General features: G+C 43.6%; 1 protein-coding gene across 1 annotated transcript in view; it reads right to left on the bottom strand.

Annotated features, from left to right (window-relative positions):
• Positions 1-3882: 3882 nt before the first annotated feature.
• The window catches only part of LOC310772676 (uncharacterized protein C14orf132-like), a gene marked incomplete at both ends in the record, with an annotated part of 85575 nt that continues 70734 nt past the window's right edge, over positions 3883-18723 (bottom strand). Inside the window, one exon of the mRNA XM_083632538.1 lies at positions 3883-4119. Within this exon, the coding sequence (XP_083488664.1) occupies positions 3883-4119 (237 nt within the window). The remainder of the gene's footprint in view (positions 4120-18723) is intronic.

The raw sequence follows: 18723 nt of genomic DNA on the forward strand, positions 1-18723 counted from the left end.
GCCTTAGACGAGCTCTCACTTCCTGTGCCTCAGCCTTAGACGAGCTCTCACTTCCTGTGCCTCAGCCTTAGAAGAGCTCTCACTTCCTGTGCCTCAGCCTCAGACGAGCTCTCACTTCCTGTCCCTCAGCCTTAGACGAGCTCTCACTTCCTGTGCCTCGGCCTTAGACGAGCTCTCGCTTCCTGTGCCTCGGCCTTAGACGAGCTCTCACTTCCTGTGCCTCGGCCTTAGACGAGCTCTCACTTCCTGTGCCTCGGCCTTAGACGAGCTCTCACTTCCTGTGCCTCGGCCTTAGACGAGCTCTCACTTCCTGTGCCTCAGCCTTAGACGAGCTCTCACTTCCTGTGCCTCAGCCTTAGACGAGCTCTCACTTCCTGTGCCTCAGCCTTAGACGAGCTCTCACTTCCTGTGCCTCAGCCTTAGACGAGCTCTCACTTCCTGTGCCTCAGCCTTAGACGAGCTCTCACTTCCTGTGCCTCAGCCTCAGACGAGCTCTCACTTCCTGTGCCTCAGCCTTAGATGACCTCTCACTTCCTGTGCCTCGGCCTTAGACGAGCTCTCACTTCCTGTGCCTCAGCCTTAGATGACCTCTCACTTCCTGTGCCTCAGCCTTAGATGACCTCTCACTTCCTGTGCCTCAGCCTTAGATGACCTCTCACTTCCTGTGCCTCAGCCTTAGATGACCTCTCACTTCCTGTGCCTCAGCCTCAGACGAGCTCTCACTTCCTGTGCCTCAGCCTTAGATGACCTCTCACTTCCTGTGCCTCAGCCTTAGATGACCTCTCACTTCCTGTGCCTCAGCCTTAGATGACCTCTCACTTCCTGTGCCTCAGCCTTAGATGACCTCTCACTTCCTGTGCCTCAGCCTTAGATGACCTCTCACTTCCTGTGCCTCAGCCTTAGATGACCTCTCACTTCCTGTGCCTCAGCCTTAGATGACCTCTCACTTCCTGTGCCTCGGGGCCGAATGACACAGAAGTAATCTCAGTTCTTTCGCAATGTTTTAACATCTCTGTTCAGCCACATAATTAAGCAGCACTATCCTAAAATGCCTCACAACTATCTGGGGGGTGTTTAAGATGGCCTAGATCAACCCGGATCTTAAGCCCCATTGAATCTGGTTAAGTGAGTGTGTTGTCTGGCAGGAAACATGGAAACAAACTTAGTTGAGAGGATAAACTTCTGTCTGTTGCTGTTCTTCCAGCTTCCATGTTGTACAGGTGCTCCTATTCAAACTTCCAGTTGTAGAATCCCAAACCCATCATTGCTGACAAAAGGACCCAAGTTTGGGTCTTTCTCGTAGACAAAGTAATATAGTAATAGTTTTATATAGTATATCATATAATATATAATAGTAATATAGTAATAGTTTTATATAGTATATAATATAATATATAATAGTATAGTAATAGTTTTATATAGTATATAATATAATATAATATATACTAGTAATATAGTAATAGTTTTATATAGTATATAATATAATATATAATAGTAATATAGTAATAGTTTTATATAGTATATCATATAATATATAATAGTAATATAGTAGACTATTTGTGTAGGGGTCCACACTGAGAAAGAGAGGCAGTCAGGAAGAGCGAGTGTGTGTGTGTCTGCCTCATTGAGTTATAATATGAATGGAGAGAGCGTCCGTATCTCCGCCCTGTATGTGTATTGAAGCCAAAATCCGGCCAGATCAGTGAACCAGAGCATGCGCACTAGCGCCTTTGATTGAGAACCTGCGAGAGCTCCACGCCTCTCTGAACTTTCTTAGGTAGAGCTGCTGTTTCTAGAATGCGCACAGTGTGTTGTGTATTTATATACAGTCTAGCTCTGTAAATATTACACTTTAAGTTGTAATATTTTTTGTCTCGCCAAAAGTAACCAGGAAGATTCCCACTATGAGATCAGTTTATCAAAATGACGCCTGTACGAAAATCTGATTTTGGTTGTCGGAGATTCAGACCTCCGGGCTGCTGCTGTGCTCTCAGCGCTCTCAGCGCGGGCCGGAAGTGGAGGCAGGCCAGCCTCACTGGGGGGATTGCTGTCTAGCCTAATGTTTTCGTGGCATTTTGATTAACTTTATGATTTAATTCCTTTTGGAGCAAATGTTGGTGTTACAAATCTAACCTTGACGCTTTACGCAACGTTGTTTGCTGGTGTTGTGGGTACTGCAGCCTGTAACGTTCTCCGTTGTCGGAGATTGAGTTGTACTGTCAATGGTTGTATCAGCCAGACAAGTCAGATCTCCGGGCTGCTCTCAGCCCGCAAGAGGAGCCAGGGCTGCTTGGCTCAGCCTCTCACTGGGGGAAATTCTCGGATGAACAGCTCTGTGTTGATTAGCCTAATGTTTCCGTGGCATTTTGATTAACTTAATGATTACATTTCTTTTGGTGCAAATGTTGGTTTAACACATGTAACCGTGAGGCTACTTGTTGTACCCGCGTTAGCCTAGACCTGAGCCAGGCTGCCTGGTCTATTGCCTGGTATATCGTTACTAAGAGAGGAGCTTGTGAACAACGAACATCCCCACAGTCAAAGCATTTCCCCCAGATATGCATATAAAAACGTTTGTTGCTTTAATAGCCTACAAGAAATAAAACGTCTGTTTGTATGTCATGCTAACCCGTTAGCGATGAGCTAATGGTGGTTGTGTACTACTAACTAGGCCGCCCTCATCTCATCTTATACCCGGGACGGGAGTTAACGTTATAAAACACATTTCCTGTCAGTTGGACAACCTGGTCAGTTCTGAAAATATATGTCTATTATTGTGTTATTTCAGCTATCGTTATCGGTTGTTAAGTTATAGTAATATGAAAACCAGCCGATTAGCAAGCAGCTAATGCTAGCTTGCATGTTAAAGCCATTGTGTGTCATGCTAACCCGTTAGCGATGAGCTAATGGTGGTTGTGTACTAGGCCGCCCTCATCTTATCTTATACCCGGGACGGGAGTTAACGTTATAAAACACATTTCCTGTCAGTTGGACAACCTGGTCAGTTCTGAAAATATGTGTCTATTATTGTGTTATTCCAGCTATCGTTATCGGTTGTTAAGTTATAGTAATATGAAAAACAGCCGACATGCAAGCAGCTAATGCTAGCTTGCATGTTAAAACCATTGTGTAGCCTACTTAAAACGTAGCTGGAGTAACTCATAAAACACATATTTTCTGAACTTACTTCAGTCCCCAACCAACGTTAATTCCTCGCGCACAAAACATTTGTTTTCATTCCTCAAAACAATGTTCTTTTTATTGGGGTCCATTGATGTCTGGTAGCCAGCACAGCCAACATGAGCCACCGACCTCCAGGCAGCGTTAGATAACATGAAGCCGTGTGTCTTGTCTGTGACGAATAGATCTATTATGTGCAGACCCTGTCCAGCCAATGACGGCTTGAGACTGGCTGCCACAGCTGTCAATCATCCATTTTTATCCCTTTTTATATGTCAAATAACTACTTAAAAACAAACTGATCAGAAAAATGACCACTTGCACAGGCATTAGCATGATAATGACTATCTAAAATGATACAAACCACCTTTGGAAAAAAATTATCTGACGTATACTGTGATTATTTCGGTTGTGATTTTCCCATCCACTAACATGGGGAGGCGGGCCTTGTGACCTAATACTGGATTCAGCCGTCAGGGCGGCGATCTAACATGCAGCGGCTTCACTGATGGGACCATGGAATTGCGTCCATCTTATATAGGTCGATGGTCTGCCTACATAGTGTGTGTGTGTGTGTGTCTGCCTACATAGTGTGTGTGTGTGTGTGTGTGTCTGCCTACATTAAGGGTCCAGAGAACCAAGAACAGCAGGACGGAGGACATGTCCTTTAGGCCTCTGTCATGTTAAATGAAATGATGTTCATCAGAAGGTGAAGGCGTAGACGACGCCCACCACCACAATGTTTCCAATGGTGGCAGTGATGGCGATCCACAGCCAGATGGCGTCGCTGGACATGGCCTGCTGCTCATCCTGTGGGCCCTGTCCCGAGGCAGCAGAGGCCGCGGCGTGCACGCTGGCCGAGGAGTTGAAGAGCGAGTGGTCGCCGCTGTAGTCATCGATGGGCGAGGAGTCCATGAAGGCGCCTGTCATCACAGGGATCTAGGATGGGTGGAGGAACAGAAAGGACAGAGGTTGAAATGTGTTCTCAATATCAGCGTCTCTGGTGAAGCTGTATTTGAGGGAGACAGCGAGAGTGGAGAGGGAGAGGAGACTGATAGTGCTTTAACGGTGAGAGTCTAACCTAACATAATCCTGCTCTCCTGAGTAGGACTCTTAACGGTGAGAGTCTAACCTAACATAATCCTGCTCTAACGGTGAGAGTCTAACCTAACATAATCCTGCTCTAACGGTGAGAGTCTAACCTAACATAATCCTGCTCTCCTGAGTAGGACTCTTAACGGTGAGAGTCTAACCTAACATAATCCTGCTCTAACGGTGAGAGTCTAACCTAACATAATCCTGCCCTCCTGAGTATGACTCCACCATGCACTAAGCACTAAGCAAGTTAAAGTGCTTTATTAACAGAAATGAGAGGTTACTGCATCACGGCATCTTTAGTGAATGGTTCCAGGGTTTCCCACATGCGCAATGGTCCTACTCCGTCTCTCTCTCTCTCTCTCTCTCTCTCTTTCTCTCTCTTTCTCTCTCTCTCACACACACACACACACACACACACACACACACACACACACACACACACACAGTTGTGCGTGCCTGCATGTGTGTGTATTCAGGAATATGGCTTGATTAACATGGAATGAATATTTCAGATGTGGCAAGTGAAAATGATGTATTGCTTGGGACAATTAGAACCCCATGAAGGTTGGTCATCAGAGCAGAAGCAACTGAATGCTCTTGTGTGTGGGTGCGTGTGTGCGTGTGCGTGTGCGTGTACGTGTGTAGCAGGGTATATGGCTGAGGAATGCTTGAGAGCACCTTACCACGCTCAGATTGGAAAACAGACTTGAGCGAAGATGTTGAAAAACAAAGCTAAAAATACTTCAGAAGGGATGTTGAGCAGCACTCTCACATACACAGAAACTCTCTCTTGCTTGCTCATTAACTCCCCTTCTCTCTCTCTCTCTCACACACACACACACACACACACACACACACACACACACACACACACACACACACACACACACACACACACACACACTTGCTTAGCCAAGTCTCCCCTCGCACAGGGGAAAACACCATTTAAAAAGCATTCTGCTGCTCTCTATCCATTGGCCCCTGGTGGTGAATAATGACATGACACATCCTGTGGAGCGCCTGCTGTTCACATGAACATGATGGGAGTGGACAGGCATGTAGTCCAGCAACCTGGGCCTCCCAGCCCCCCAACTCACTCATTATAATTGCTGATTCTTCCTGGCAGAACTATAGCTTTCATCCATTTTAATATTTATTTTTCTACATCAAAGCATAATCACTGTATCACCATAAACATCCTCATGAGAATGACTTTACAAGCTAGAGCATAAATAAAGATCTCATCTAACAAGGCCAGGTGGAAACCTGGCATAGGGCCGGTGCATGGTAGCCTATTGCCTATTACTTAGCCTACTGCATAGGCTAAAATACCCGCTAACGTTCACGTAGCATATTCATTAATTAATCGTTCGGGGAATAGCGTATTATATGCTGTAACGTTATGGACTGCTAACGTTCACGTAGCATATTAATTAATCGTTCGGGCAATTGGTTATTATACGCTATTATACGCTGTAACGTTATGGAGATTTCATTTAAATTACTGCCTGTCTATTGTGTTATGTTATACAACTGCTACGGACTCCACTCACCAGCACCCCCCTCCCCCCAGCTCTTTCTAAACAAAGACTCCTCATGTCTCCACTCCGCGAGTGCATATAGTGGAGACATACCTAGCAACAATGAGATGATAGCCTATTACTTAGCCTACTGCATAGGCTAAAGTACCTGCTAACGTTCACGTGGCATATTCATTACCCTTACTGTGGCATGTCAAGCTGCAGCGTCCTCCGTGTAACGAGCAAAAAAGTAGTGTGGAGCTGCAGCGTCCTCCGTGTCCGTGTAACGAGCTAGCCACAGTATACCTGGGCCGTTTCTCAATACCAAGAATGCATTCTTGTTCTTGTGTTCTTGGGGAGAACGTTCTTGCTAGTCGTTCTTGGAAGAATTAACTTGCTAGGTCACAAGCACACATGACGCTGTTGGCAGTTTGAGACGATGCGTTCTTGAGGGTATTGCGCAATACCAGCGCAGAGGCCGCCTGCAGTACTACACGAATAAAAAGCTCAGCTGATGTAGATGCAGCCAATTGTGCTCTGGAACTTTTCGCCATTTTTCGCCATAAATGTTCGTAAAGTGGCACTTATTGAAACCTACTACCCTGCTTGTAGGCATCAGAAATTAATTTAGTGATGAAATAAAACTTTAAATTGTAAAAAACTTTCCGGAGCTTATGGCGTCTTCTCTGCTGCGTTCTGCCTCTGTTTATGCCGAAATGCATGCTGGGAGTGTGGAAAGACATTTAGAACCTGAATCCGTGCTCAAATCTGGGCGACAGAGTCGAATGTAGGGGCCGTGCTGTGCATGCTGCACACCGGCCCCAAAAAGCTCCATGCCATTTAAATGTTAGCACCATGATAAAAAAAAGAATCTCCAGATCATGAAACTGAAGTCAGTAGGATGAATCAGCGTGACGTCACTGCCACCCAAAAATGCATAACCCCACAGCAGTTAACTAGTATGAGTTGTGCCAAACAAACGTTAATATCTCAAAAAGTATACATCACATCACTTATATTTTGACATTCTGAGTGAGAGCAGAATTAGCTCAACAGTTTGATGGATAATATATGCATGTCGTGTTAAAGTTGTGTGAACTGTCGCAGTTTTTAAATTGTAAACACGGTCAGTCGGCTAGAGTCAGATGCTCAGACTCAGGCTCCATAGGTGACATTCAGACCAAAAGCGTTTTTGGAGCTGCCAGCGTCTTTCTGCAATTCATTCTCTATGTAAGGATGCGCTAGACGTGCTCCTCTTTTAATGAACGCACCTGGCGTTTAGCGCTGGTGGCGTCTGTTGTTTTTGGAGGAGCGCTGTGGGCGTTAAAGCTGAAAAAAGTTGAACATTAGAGGAAAAGCGCCCTGATCGTCTTTTTCACTCTTCCTACCTTTTCTCCTACTGAGGGATTTTCAACCTTGGCTGCTGCCAGAATTGGCAATAATCTGGCTTTCATGTTGACAGTGAACAACATCAAACAGACAAAACCAGCTGGCTACCGTCCTTGGCTGCGTTTCCCAAAAGCTTCTTAGCGCTAAGAAGCTTCTTTAACCCTTCTTTTTTTTTTTTTTTTTATATATTTTATTTTACTTTTTCAGAACATAAAGAAAACAAAACAAGAACAGGAAAAAAGAAAAGAAAAAACATATATACATACATTCAACATTACAATGCTACAAAATGTCAAAATGTGCTTACAAATCGATAAAAAAAAAAATATATATATATATATATACTGTGCAAAGGATCCCAAAGAAACTCAAATACCGCTTTTAGCCTGATCAAAATAGGTCAGGAACGGGTCCCAAATAACGGAAAATTTCCTTAGAGAATTTGACCTCTGGAATCTGAGTCTCTCCATACGTATAACTGAGATCATGTCTGTCAGCCACAGCTGAAAAGAAGGTGGAGAGGAGGACTTCCATTCCTTCAAAATTAGTTTCTTGGCAACTGTCATTCCCTGTGTCAGAGATTGCTGCACGGCCGTTGGGAGGAGCAAAGAGGACTCCGAGCAGCCAAAGATGGCGAGTTCCGCCTCCAGTTGGAGGGTTATTTTGTAGGCCTTAGAGTACCAGTCAAATATTTTGGCCCAGAATCCTGATAGTGAAGGGCAAAACCAAAAAGCATGGGACAGTGTGCCCTCCGACACCCGACACCTATCACATAGTGGTGAGACCGAAGGATATATCTTGTGTAACCTATGCTTGGAGTAATGAAGACGGTGAGCAACTTTAAATTGGATAAGTTGATGTCTACTATTAATTGAACAGAGCTGGACCACAGACAGACTCCTGTCCCATATGATTTCAGACAGATCCACACCAAGTTCCTCCTGCCACGCCTCTTTGATCCTCTCAGTGGGGGCCTTAATGCAATCGTCGAACAAACACACAAACTTAGAAATAAGATGCCTGGAGTTGGGAGGGCTTAACAAAACCTCAAAAAAAACATGTTCGTCTGGGAGAATGTCAAAATTGCGAATCTTGGATCGGACATAATGTCTAACTTGTATATATCTATAAAGATGCGTTTGGGGCAACTCAAATGCTCTCTTCAGAAGATCAAAGGATGCAAATTGGCCATCAATATACAGGTCACTGATGGAGACCAGCCCCTTTTCACTCCAGGCATGGCAAATTCTATCTGACCATGAGGGCAAAAAAGAATGATTAAAACAGATTGGTGTGTGAACAGAAACATCTGGTACATTCAAAACTTTCTTAACCTGATTCAGAATTCTGACAGAGTTTTTCACAACAAAACTCAAACCTTTCAAAGTCCCAGGCTCCTCTAGCTTAGAAAACAACATGGCTGGCAATGAGGACCTGGCGATAGAGCCAGCCTCCATTTGTAGCCACAGAGGGGCCCCAGGAGTTAAATTGCCAGCAGTTCCTTGTCGCCAAAACATCAGAGCCCTAACATTGGCAGCCCAGTAATAGTGCTTAAACACTGGTAAGGCCAGCCCCCCTGCCGACTTAGGTTTTTGCAGATGAATTTTAGAAATTCTATGGTTCTTATAATTCCAAATATAGGACAGAATTATGGAGTCCAGCTCTTTGAAGAAAGCCGATGTAAGAAAAATGGGGAGGCTTTGACACAAATAAAGGAACCTGGGAAGTGAAACCATCTTAATTGAGTTTATACGACCAATCATGGATAAAGGGAGGATTTTCCAGCTTTCTATACATTGTTTAAGTTTTGAAACAAAATCCCTAAAATTCAACTTAAATATTAGCTTAGGATCTCTGGGTATGGTCAAGCCAAGATAGGTGAGGCGGCCCTTTGCTAATTTGAATGGGAGACTCTCCAGGAACCCAGGAGTAAAGAGATCAGAGAGAGGCATAAAGTCACTTTTTGTCCAATTAATTGTGTATCCAGACAGCTTACCGAAAGAAGTGATTAGTTCTAGGAGAGGGGGGATAGATTTTTCTGAATTATGCAGGTATATTATCACATCGTCGGCATACAAACTGATACGCGTCTCGACACCTCCGACCTCAAGGCCTGCAAGGCTTGCGTGACTACGTATTTTTAAGGCAAGGGGCTCAAGCGCGACGGCGAAGAGGGCCGGCGAGAGAGGGCAACCCTGCTGGACCGAACGAAATAATGGAAACCTGGTTGACTTATCGCCATTACTTATAACTGAGCATGCCGGACTCGCATATATAAGCTTTACCCAGGATATGAATGAACTGCCGAACCCGAATCTGTGCAGTGACTCAAACATATACGGCCACTCAACCTGATCAAACGCCTTCTGTGCATCAAGTGATAAAATCGCAGCACCACTGGTCTTACTGTGATCCGCGTACATGGTGTTAAGGAGACGTCTGACATTGGAGAAAGCAAACCTACTCGGGATAAACCCTGTCTGGTCAGGATGAATAATAGATGACAAATGTCTATTTAACCGGGTCGCCAGCATTTTAGTGATTACTTTTCTATCAAAATTTTGAAGCGCTATGGGTCTGTAGCTAGCCGGATCGGCTTCGTCCTTCCCCTTTTTTAAAATGAGGGAGATGTTAGCTTCATACAATGTTTTAGGCAAGATTTTGTCCTTCACTGAGCTAGATGCCATTCTGAGGAGGAGTGGAGCGAGAATGTTGCAAAATTTCTTGTAAAATTCAGCGCCAAATCCATCCGGGCCAGCTGCTTTGCCTGATGGGAATGACTTAATGGCAGAAGTTATTTCCTCCAATGTAAAATCAGAGTCTAAGTCCTTTCTGGCATCATCACTAAGTTTGGGCATTTCCAGAGGGTCGAAAAAGTCACTCAAATCCGACTGGCCGGCATCACACTTAGATGAGTAGAGTTCACTATAAAACTCCCTAAAGCGGTTATTTATCTCCTTAGGGTTAGTCAGCAGGGCGCCCCTTTTTGATTTAATGGAGAGGATTGATCTAGAAGCCTGAGCGCCCTTGAGCTGCCGCGCCAGGAGCCCCTCAGGCTTATCTCCCAATTCAAATTGTTTTTGTCTCAGTTTTAAAAGAAGAGTGTTTATTTGGCCACCTAAGATGCAGTTATATTCATATTTTAATCTTAATATCTTATTATAATCGTCAGAGCATTTTGAAGCCTGATATACCACCTCAAGGGCGGAAAGGGCATTTTCGATCTCCAATAGCCGCCTCCGTCTTTCTTTTTTGGCAGTAGATTCATATGCGATTATGTCCCCACGGATAACTGCCTTTAAAGTTTCCCATAGCGTGGAGTCTGAAACTTCACCATTATCGTTAAATTCCATAAACTGTTTTAATTTGGTGTCAATATGCTCTATGAATCTCTCTTCCGCGAGTAAGGTTGGATTAAAACGCCAAGAGTACGTTTGTTTAGGGAGAGAGAGATTCAGGGACATAGTCAGAGGGCCATGGTCAGAGATCAATATGTTGTGGTATTTGGTGTTGGTGACATGGGGAATTAGCTGAGAATCTATTAAAAAATAGTCTATCCTACTGTAAGATTTGTGGACATGGGAATAGAATGAGTAGTCTTTGTCTGTGGGGTGCTGAACCCTCCAGATATCCACTACATTCCTAGATTTAATCAAATTGTTCAATACCGTCACTGATGAGATTGTTGGGGGTGGTCGTGAAGACAGCCTATCTAAATATGGATCTAAGTAACAATTTAGGTCACCGCCAATTATTATATTTGAATTATTAGAGTCGGGGAGTAGATTGAAAACTTTCTTAAAAAAACTGGGGTCGTCTGTGTTTGGGCCATAAATATTGAGTAGGGTAATCGGAAATGAGTCGATGGTGCCAGAAACTAAGATGTACCTACCATGAGGGTCTGTTGTCATTGTAACAAGTTGAAATGGAATATTTTTCCTAAAAAGTATAGCTACACCCCGGGCGTGGGAAGAGAATGGGGATTGATAGACTTGTGAGATCCAACCGCGCCGCAGACTACGCTGCTGAGTCGCCTTAATATGAGTTTCTTGTAAAAAGATTATATCCGCTGATAAGGATCTTAGGTGACTAAAAACTTTTTCCCTTTTTACAACATGACCTAACCCCTTCACATTCCACGAGACCATTTTAATATCTCTGCCTCCCAGCTGTGTCCTATCCTGAAATCCAAGCATACATAAACAAAAAATAAACTTCTACAAATAAGCACAGATTTATACAGTAAGTTGAAGCGACTGGTAGCATAACAAACACAGAAAATACAAGAAAACAAAACAAAACATACCTGACTGAGGTAAGAACAAAACCCGTACAATCCCCCCCACAAAACAAAACATACCTAAGTAAGGTAAGAACAAAACCCGTATAATCCCCCCCACCCCCCCTCATGACCCGTTTCATTTTTGTTGTTCCGGTTTGGTCCATGCCTACAGTAGCTCAAATATGCCCTGGCAAGTGTCTCTTAACAGCGTGTCCCTGTTAAGTCTGGGAAAAACATCATACTACAATTTTGTTGTTTCACAACATACCATCCACTTTGCAGTTGTTAATTAACTTTTTTTTTTTTTTTTTTTTTTTTTCTCAATAAGTACCAAGTCATTTATATATATAAAAAAAAAAATATATATATATATATATATATATATATACAACATACACACATAATGCACCAAGCTGTATGTAACTGGTGTTTTATCTCACATTGTCCATTAGTGTGATGACTCAGTGTATTGAAAGTAACTATTGTCAAATACTATTATTCTTAATCTTTTACCCCCTTGTAGGCTATCACTCAGTCACAGAAATGTAGTTAAGAGCCCCCTCCAGTCAATACCCCTGCGTGCATCCATCCGCGGTCCAGTCATTAGATTAGATGGCGTATACAGCCACTCCGTGCCAAAGATCGTCTATATCAAAAAAACACCCACCGCAACATTGTGGGCGACTGCAGCGCTGCCATCGAAAAAGAAAGAGAGTCTCGCTCGCTCCTACAATACGATCTTCGTCTCCCTTCAGACAAACGTGACCGGAACAAAATGGCAGCTCTCTTCTCCACCGCAAATGTTAATTCAAAACAAAAGTCGTAACACCCTTTGAAAACTCCACAACCAGACAGTATCAAAGCCGGTGTGCTATGAAAAAAAAACGGGGGGAGGAGGAAGGAGCGATACCTACACTGGCCATCCGTTATTAGCTGCAGCGTTTTCAACCTGGCCACACACTGACTTACTGTAATGTACGTGGCTAACGACCAACTAGCGCCAGGTTATCCTATATCAAGACAGCCTTATTTACACACTGGAGTAGGGCTCCAACTAACGTTACTCAGACTAAGTCAAAGGGGGTATTACCTTGGTGTCGTGAAAGTCCAGCACTTTGTGAAGTCAAGCATTAATACACGATAACGTTACTTTCTCCTATAAGCGTCCAGCTTTTTCTGATACTCCGGTCGCGTTTCAGGAGTGTCCGCGGGATTTTGTCCTCCTCTCTGCCCTCGGACTGTGTGCCACATCGACGTTTTAATCTTCTCCAGCCGGCTCGTTGGGGGGATGTAGACCGTCACCGGGAGACCCCTCCTCGCCATGTCTTTGGTGGCCTCCGCTGCTGAGTGGTACAGGCACGTCTCCCCATCATAGAAAGCTCTGAGTTTAGCCGGGAAAGGTGTTTGAAAACGTATCTTGTTTTCTCTCAGCACACGCTTTGCTTCCTTGTATTCCTGACGCTTTCGGAGGACATCTGGGGCGTAATCATGGTCCACATTCACTCTCCTCTCCAGGTGTACAAACCCCTTCTTCTGCCAGGCCAGCTTTATGACTTCTTCTTTAGTTTTAAAGCTCGCAAACTTGACTATTATGGACCTCGGGGTGGCATCGGCTGCGGTCGGCTTCGGTCCCAGGGAACGGTGGGCTCTTTCAATCCTGAGTTCGTTTGACTCGGGGATTACCAGTTTCTCTCTTAGCATGTTTTCCACAAACACTGCCATTGTGAGGGAGTTGTCCTCCGCTCCTTCAGCTACACCGTGAAGTCTTATGTTGTCTCGTCTTGACCTGCCTTCCTGGTCAGTCAGCCTCCCCTCCAAATTCTCCTGTAACTTGAACAACTCCAGCATGGCTTCCTCCATCCCCTGCACTCTTTCTTCTGCTTCTAAGATACGACTTTCGGCTTTATCCACTCTGCTGTTCGTTGTCTTTATATCTTCTTTAATTTCTTTGAGGGTACTTGCGTTTTCTTGACGAAAGTCTCTCAATTCATTGAGAATAGTTTCCAAGTTAGCCATTTCGTTAGCCTCGTTAGCGACTAGCGGCTCCTCCGGTTCAGAATGACACTCGCTATTTTTATCGTCTGTAGTCTTCGCGTTTCTGCTTGGTTGAGTCCGTACTCTATTCTTGTTTTTCTTGCTTTTCCTCCCAGACATATTACTAACGCCTTGTTAATCTCACATCTTGTTTCTTATTAGTCTAAACCTATGAAAAACGGCATTTTTACAGCCAGGGTCATGGAGCTTTGTGGTTAGGCTGCTACCCGCATGGCCGCTCGACCGGAACTCTTCTTTAACCCTTCTTAAGGCTCCCGTAAGAAGCAAACGCGTTTCCCAATTGCTTCTTAGCCTAAAATGATCTTTCGTTAAGAAGGCATGTGTTTCCCAAAAGCTTCCTAGCGCTAAGAAGCTTATTTGACCCTTCTTAAGGCTCCCGTAAGAAGCCAACGAAGCCAACGTGTTTCCCGATTGCTTCTTAGCGCTAAGATGATCTTTCATTAAGAAGGTTTTGTAAGAAGGGTCTGGGGCATTCTTAACACCTTCTTAATGACGAAACACTCGCAGATCCAGCCGCGTCAGGCAAAAGGTGATAATAATATAGTGTCCACTGTTGTGTTTTTCCCTTTTTCCTTTCTTTCATGCACCCTTTAGTGTTTAAAATTGGGGAACACTTGAAAATCTCTCCTCTATGTAATATGGTTACTTGTGTTTTAAATGTTTTACCGTAGGCTATATTCCTCTAATCAGAATGGATTCCTTTTATAATAAGAATGTTGTGGATTTATATAGCACCTTTCACAGAACCCTTCTTAAGAGCCTTCTTTAGCGGTGTTAAGAAGGCTGTTAACACGTTCACTGCCAATGACGAGATATCTCGTCTTAAAAAAAAAAAAAAAAAATTGGAGGTGGGACGTGGATCAACGCCCCCCCACGTCTCCTATAAAAATATTGGAGCCACCGAACGTGTACAACCCATTCCACCGACCCACTAAGTGGCGACAGTGCTCTCCAGACTAGAAAAAGCTGAGCCAAAACTGCAGGGGAACGCGCGAGGAAACCATTCTCTCATACTGTAAAATGGATTGGCGAAAACGCTTTCGCTTTCGCGCATTATCGCGCTGGGAGCTGGCGGTGGGGGATTGCAAATTTGCATAATAGATTATGCGTGCAACACACTTTGAAACACCCGCAGAAAGCCCACAATCGCACGCAGCTTCATTGCAGCTGAGGTCACAACCGAAACGACTCATGCAGACTCGCCCAAAGAGCAGCCGCCAGCAGCCAGGCAGCACAGACAGGCAGAGCCTCGCTTGTGACAAACGCTGCAAAGCCACCAGAGACACACCCACGGAGGGAGGAGTTTGAAGGAGAGGGGGGTTTCCTGCTGCTATGGAGGAAATTACTGTTCAAAACTATTGTTTAGATGTCTGACGTCTTACGCCAAAAATAAATGGTTAAAGTGACTGTTCTATCGAATTTCACAAAAAGCCATTTATCTCAGAATAAATTTTCAGACGCTGAAACCATGCTGTATTCTACTGCTAATGCCTACATAACTACTAACTCTACAAACTAACTTTTTTAGACAGAGAAAGCACACATTCTATTAGTTCTTTTGAGATCATTTGTGTTCACAAAATCTTAGCAGAAAAGAATCCTCGGCTCTTGAAAGATGAGCCAGAATCCTCAAAAAAAACCTTGGCAGAACCTACCTACAGTATTGAAAAAACGGCTGGCAGTGAATGTGTTAAGAAGGCGTTTGGGAAACACTTCTTTGGAGCCTTCTTAACTCCTTCTTAACTCCTTAAGAAGCTTCTTTGTTGGGAAACGCAGTGTGGTCATTGTGTTCTGGTCTGTACTGCATGCGACTACAGGGGAAAACAAACGGAGCGCAAAGAAAACGCTCCGTGCGTATATATATATGCGTATATATATATATATATTCAAGATTCAATAGTTTATTGCCATAGCAATTAAAATTGATTGGAATTTGTCTTGGCATATGCTCAAACAGACAAAACAATCACAGTGACAGACTATGAAAGACAGACAACTACACATCTGTTGCAATGTATAAAAAGTAGAGGAACGTGCAATCAAGAATAACTGTAGAGTGCAAAACAGTATGCAGTACAGTGTGCAGTGCAGAGTAGGCACAGGCGGCTAGTGCAAAAAAAAAGTGCACGATGCATTAAAGTGTCTGGTGCATTAAAAGACTAGGGGGTCAAATTAAATTGGGGTAGTGAACTGAACTGAGGAGGAGTTAAGGGCCCTCACTGCTTCAGGGTATGAGCTGTTACGCAGACGGGTACGCAGAGTGGTTCGGCATTTGATGCTGCGTACCCGTCTTCCCGAAGGAAGGGGGGCAAAGAGAGCATTGGCTGGATGGGAGGGGTCCCTTATTATCTTCAGCTAGCTTCATATATATATATATATATATATTATAATTAACTATATAGATTAACTATAGTTAATCGCATCTTTGTATCGCATGTTTAAAATGCCATTATTTTTGCATTTCAAAGCATTTTTAATTGGATATTAATAATTCTTACCAGTGTGTCATGATTGGGAATCAAATGAATGCAAATAAATGTGCTTTGAGAGCTGGCATTTTAGATTAATTTTCAATTCAATAGAAGTGCAATGTAGACCAGGCCCGATTTTAGCCTGCTACATTAGGGTGGGCTGGTAGGGGGCAACTTTCGCAGTAGTTGCATTATATTCTAATGAGTTAAGTGTAATGGGTGCACCAAATTGTTCCAGTAGGAGTCAACCACCTACTTGTGACAGGTTGACAGATAAGATGTCATTATAATGTTTATGTTTACTATGGGGGACCAACAACTTATTTTATTTACCTATTATTATACCTTCTAAACTTTTGACAAGAAAGTAACCACATTAAATAAGTCGTGGGTGGAAATAATCATTAGGGCATGGATGTGCAAGTAAGTCAATTAATTTCAAGTTATCCGGGCCTTCTAGTAATGTGCAAATGGTCCACCAAGCAGCGCAATTGTTTTTGTATTTATGTTTCATGCTGCATAGCCTGTCATTTTTCCTAATAAAAACCGCGACCTTAAACTCCCACATTTTTAAACTGAATTTGGCCAGTAAATCCATGGCTGACAGCGAGCACATTTGTAAAGCGTGTGATCTTCATACCATATGAAAGTAGAAGAATTAAGGAATCAATTGGGACCAAGCATGTCAACCTAGCATGTCGGGAAGGGGGGGTAAATAACGCTCCAAAGTTGATGAATTGGAATGTAACTAAACGAGTATGTCAAGTCTCATACAAACACAGTGCAAGACAGCCATTATAAAGACATGTGGGCTGATTGAATGGACAACACCTGTCCTGTGAAAGCATATTACGTTTCCTGTAAACCGTAATATGGACTGAAGAACTCTATAAAGTGCACACTCTCCGGATGATTACAAATGGAATCAACTGTAAAACGTGGAATATTGCAGAATTTTCCATAATTTGTGAGAAATTGACAACAGTTAGGCCTAATTATCAAAATCAAAAGTAGAGTAAATGATTGTAGTAACCAAAATGATTTCATAATTGTAAAATGGAGCTAGAGAAATAATTTAGTTTTCGATTGGGATTGTGAAAGGGGGGTTGGTCTGGCGTGGGACCCTTACGTCACCTCACTGTGTGTGTGTGTGTGTGTGTGTGTGGGGGGGGGGGGGGGTTGGCGGACCTCACTGGCAACTTGGCTTTTTGAACACACAACTTAAACACACAAGCCTTAACTATTAATATTGATATTCCAAGCCTTCTTGCTTTTGAATAATGGGCCCACCAATGCCCACTACTACTGTATTAAGCAGAAAGCCAATTGAGGGTATAGCTGAGGAAGAGCAATGCAGCAAAGTTCCTGCCACTGTACGTGCCACGCCACCTGCTGGGCTTTCATGGTGTTGATGTATTTGTCCCAGCTGTTCCCAGCACTCTGCCATCCTACGCACATGATTACAGTCACTGTGAAATATAATTGACTGTAATTGCCTCCTGTGGGATGTTGAAACGAGTAAGTGCTCAGTGAAATGGCTTTGGAACGAACCAAAATAAATGCAGTTGGATAGCGGGGAAACCAAAACATATGCCCACAAAAGCACTACGGCTGTAAAGAGGAAAAGGAAATCAGACTGAACAAGTTGCTTGCCTGCACTCACACAGCATGAGGTGACTGTCAAATCTAAGAACGCCAAGGTGATGGTGTAGTTGTGTTCTTGTGGTGAACAATCTTCCAAACTTCTACTGGAGAGAACGAACTGTACTGGAGCAAACGAGCACAGAGAAGCTCTTGATATCGCACACACATTATTAGCTGTTCATTTGCTTTTACGTCTCTGTATGACTGACTAGAGTGCTGCTCTGTATTACTGACTAGAGTGCTGCTCTGTATTACTGCCTAGAGTGTTGCTCTTACTGACTAGAGTGCTGCTCTGTATGACTGACTAGAGTGCTGCTCTGTATGACTGACTAGAGTGCTGCTCTGTATGACTGACTAGTGTGCTGCTCTGTATGACTGACTAGAGTGTTGCTCTGCATTACTGACTAGAGTGCTGCTCTGTATTAATGACTAGAGTGCTGCTCTGTATGACTGACTAGAGTGCTGCTTGGACATGACTGCCATGGGCGAAGTTTGCATTGGTTCAGGGGGTACACTGCACCCTCTAGTGGCCGTGGCCGAACATCCATGTAGGGAATTAAATATCTATTTATTTATAACAGAAGTAATCTTGTATGCCTTGTAATGCCTTGCTCTAGATAAAGGGTAAAATAATTGTGTGCCTGATAGGGATGGGAATTTCGACTAATTTCCCGGCCGACTAGTCTCAAATTGTATTTGCGACTAGTCGACTAGTCTATAAGCAAGTAGGGGTGCACCGATCGATCGGCACGCAATCTGTATCGGCCGATTTTGACCTCAAATATGTGATCTGCTGCTGCAGATATTTCTTTATTGTCGCCGATCGCATAGCCGATCATGCTGCACGTGAGAAACATGAGGCAGCCCATTTTCATGTCTTCAATGTCCATCGTTTAACTTTCATATTGTGCTCTAACGTTTATATCATTGTGTTGCAAAGCACACGCTTTGCTTTCGTCAGCCGTACTTTCCGTACTATAAGGCGCACCTGAATATAAGCCGCAGCAGCTAAATTGAATGATTGTTATATATAAGCCGCACTGGACTATAAGCCGCAGGTGTTTTAATGTTTAAAACTGGTCAG

Source organism: Poromitra crassiceps (genome assembly GCF_964638095.1).
Source record: "Poromitra crassiceps genome assembly, chromosome: 3".
Lineage (NCBI taxonomy): Eukaryota > Metazoa > Chordata > Actinopteri > Beryciformes > Melamphaidae > Poromitra > Poromitra crassiceps.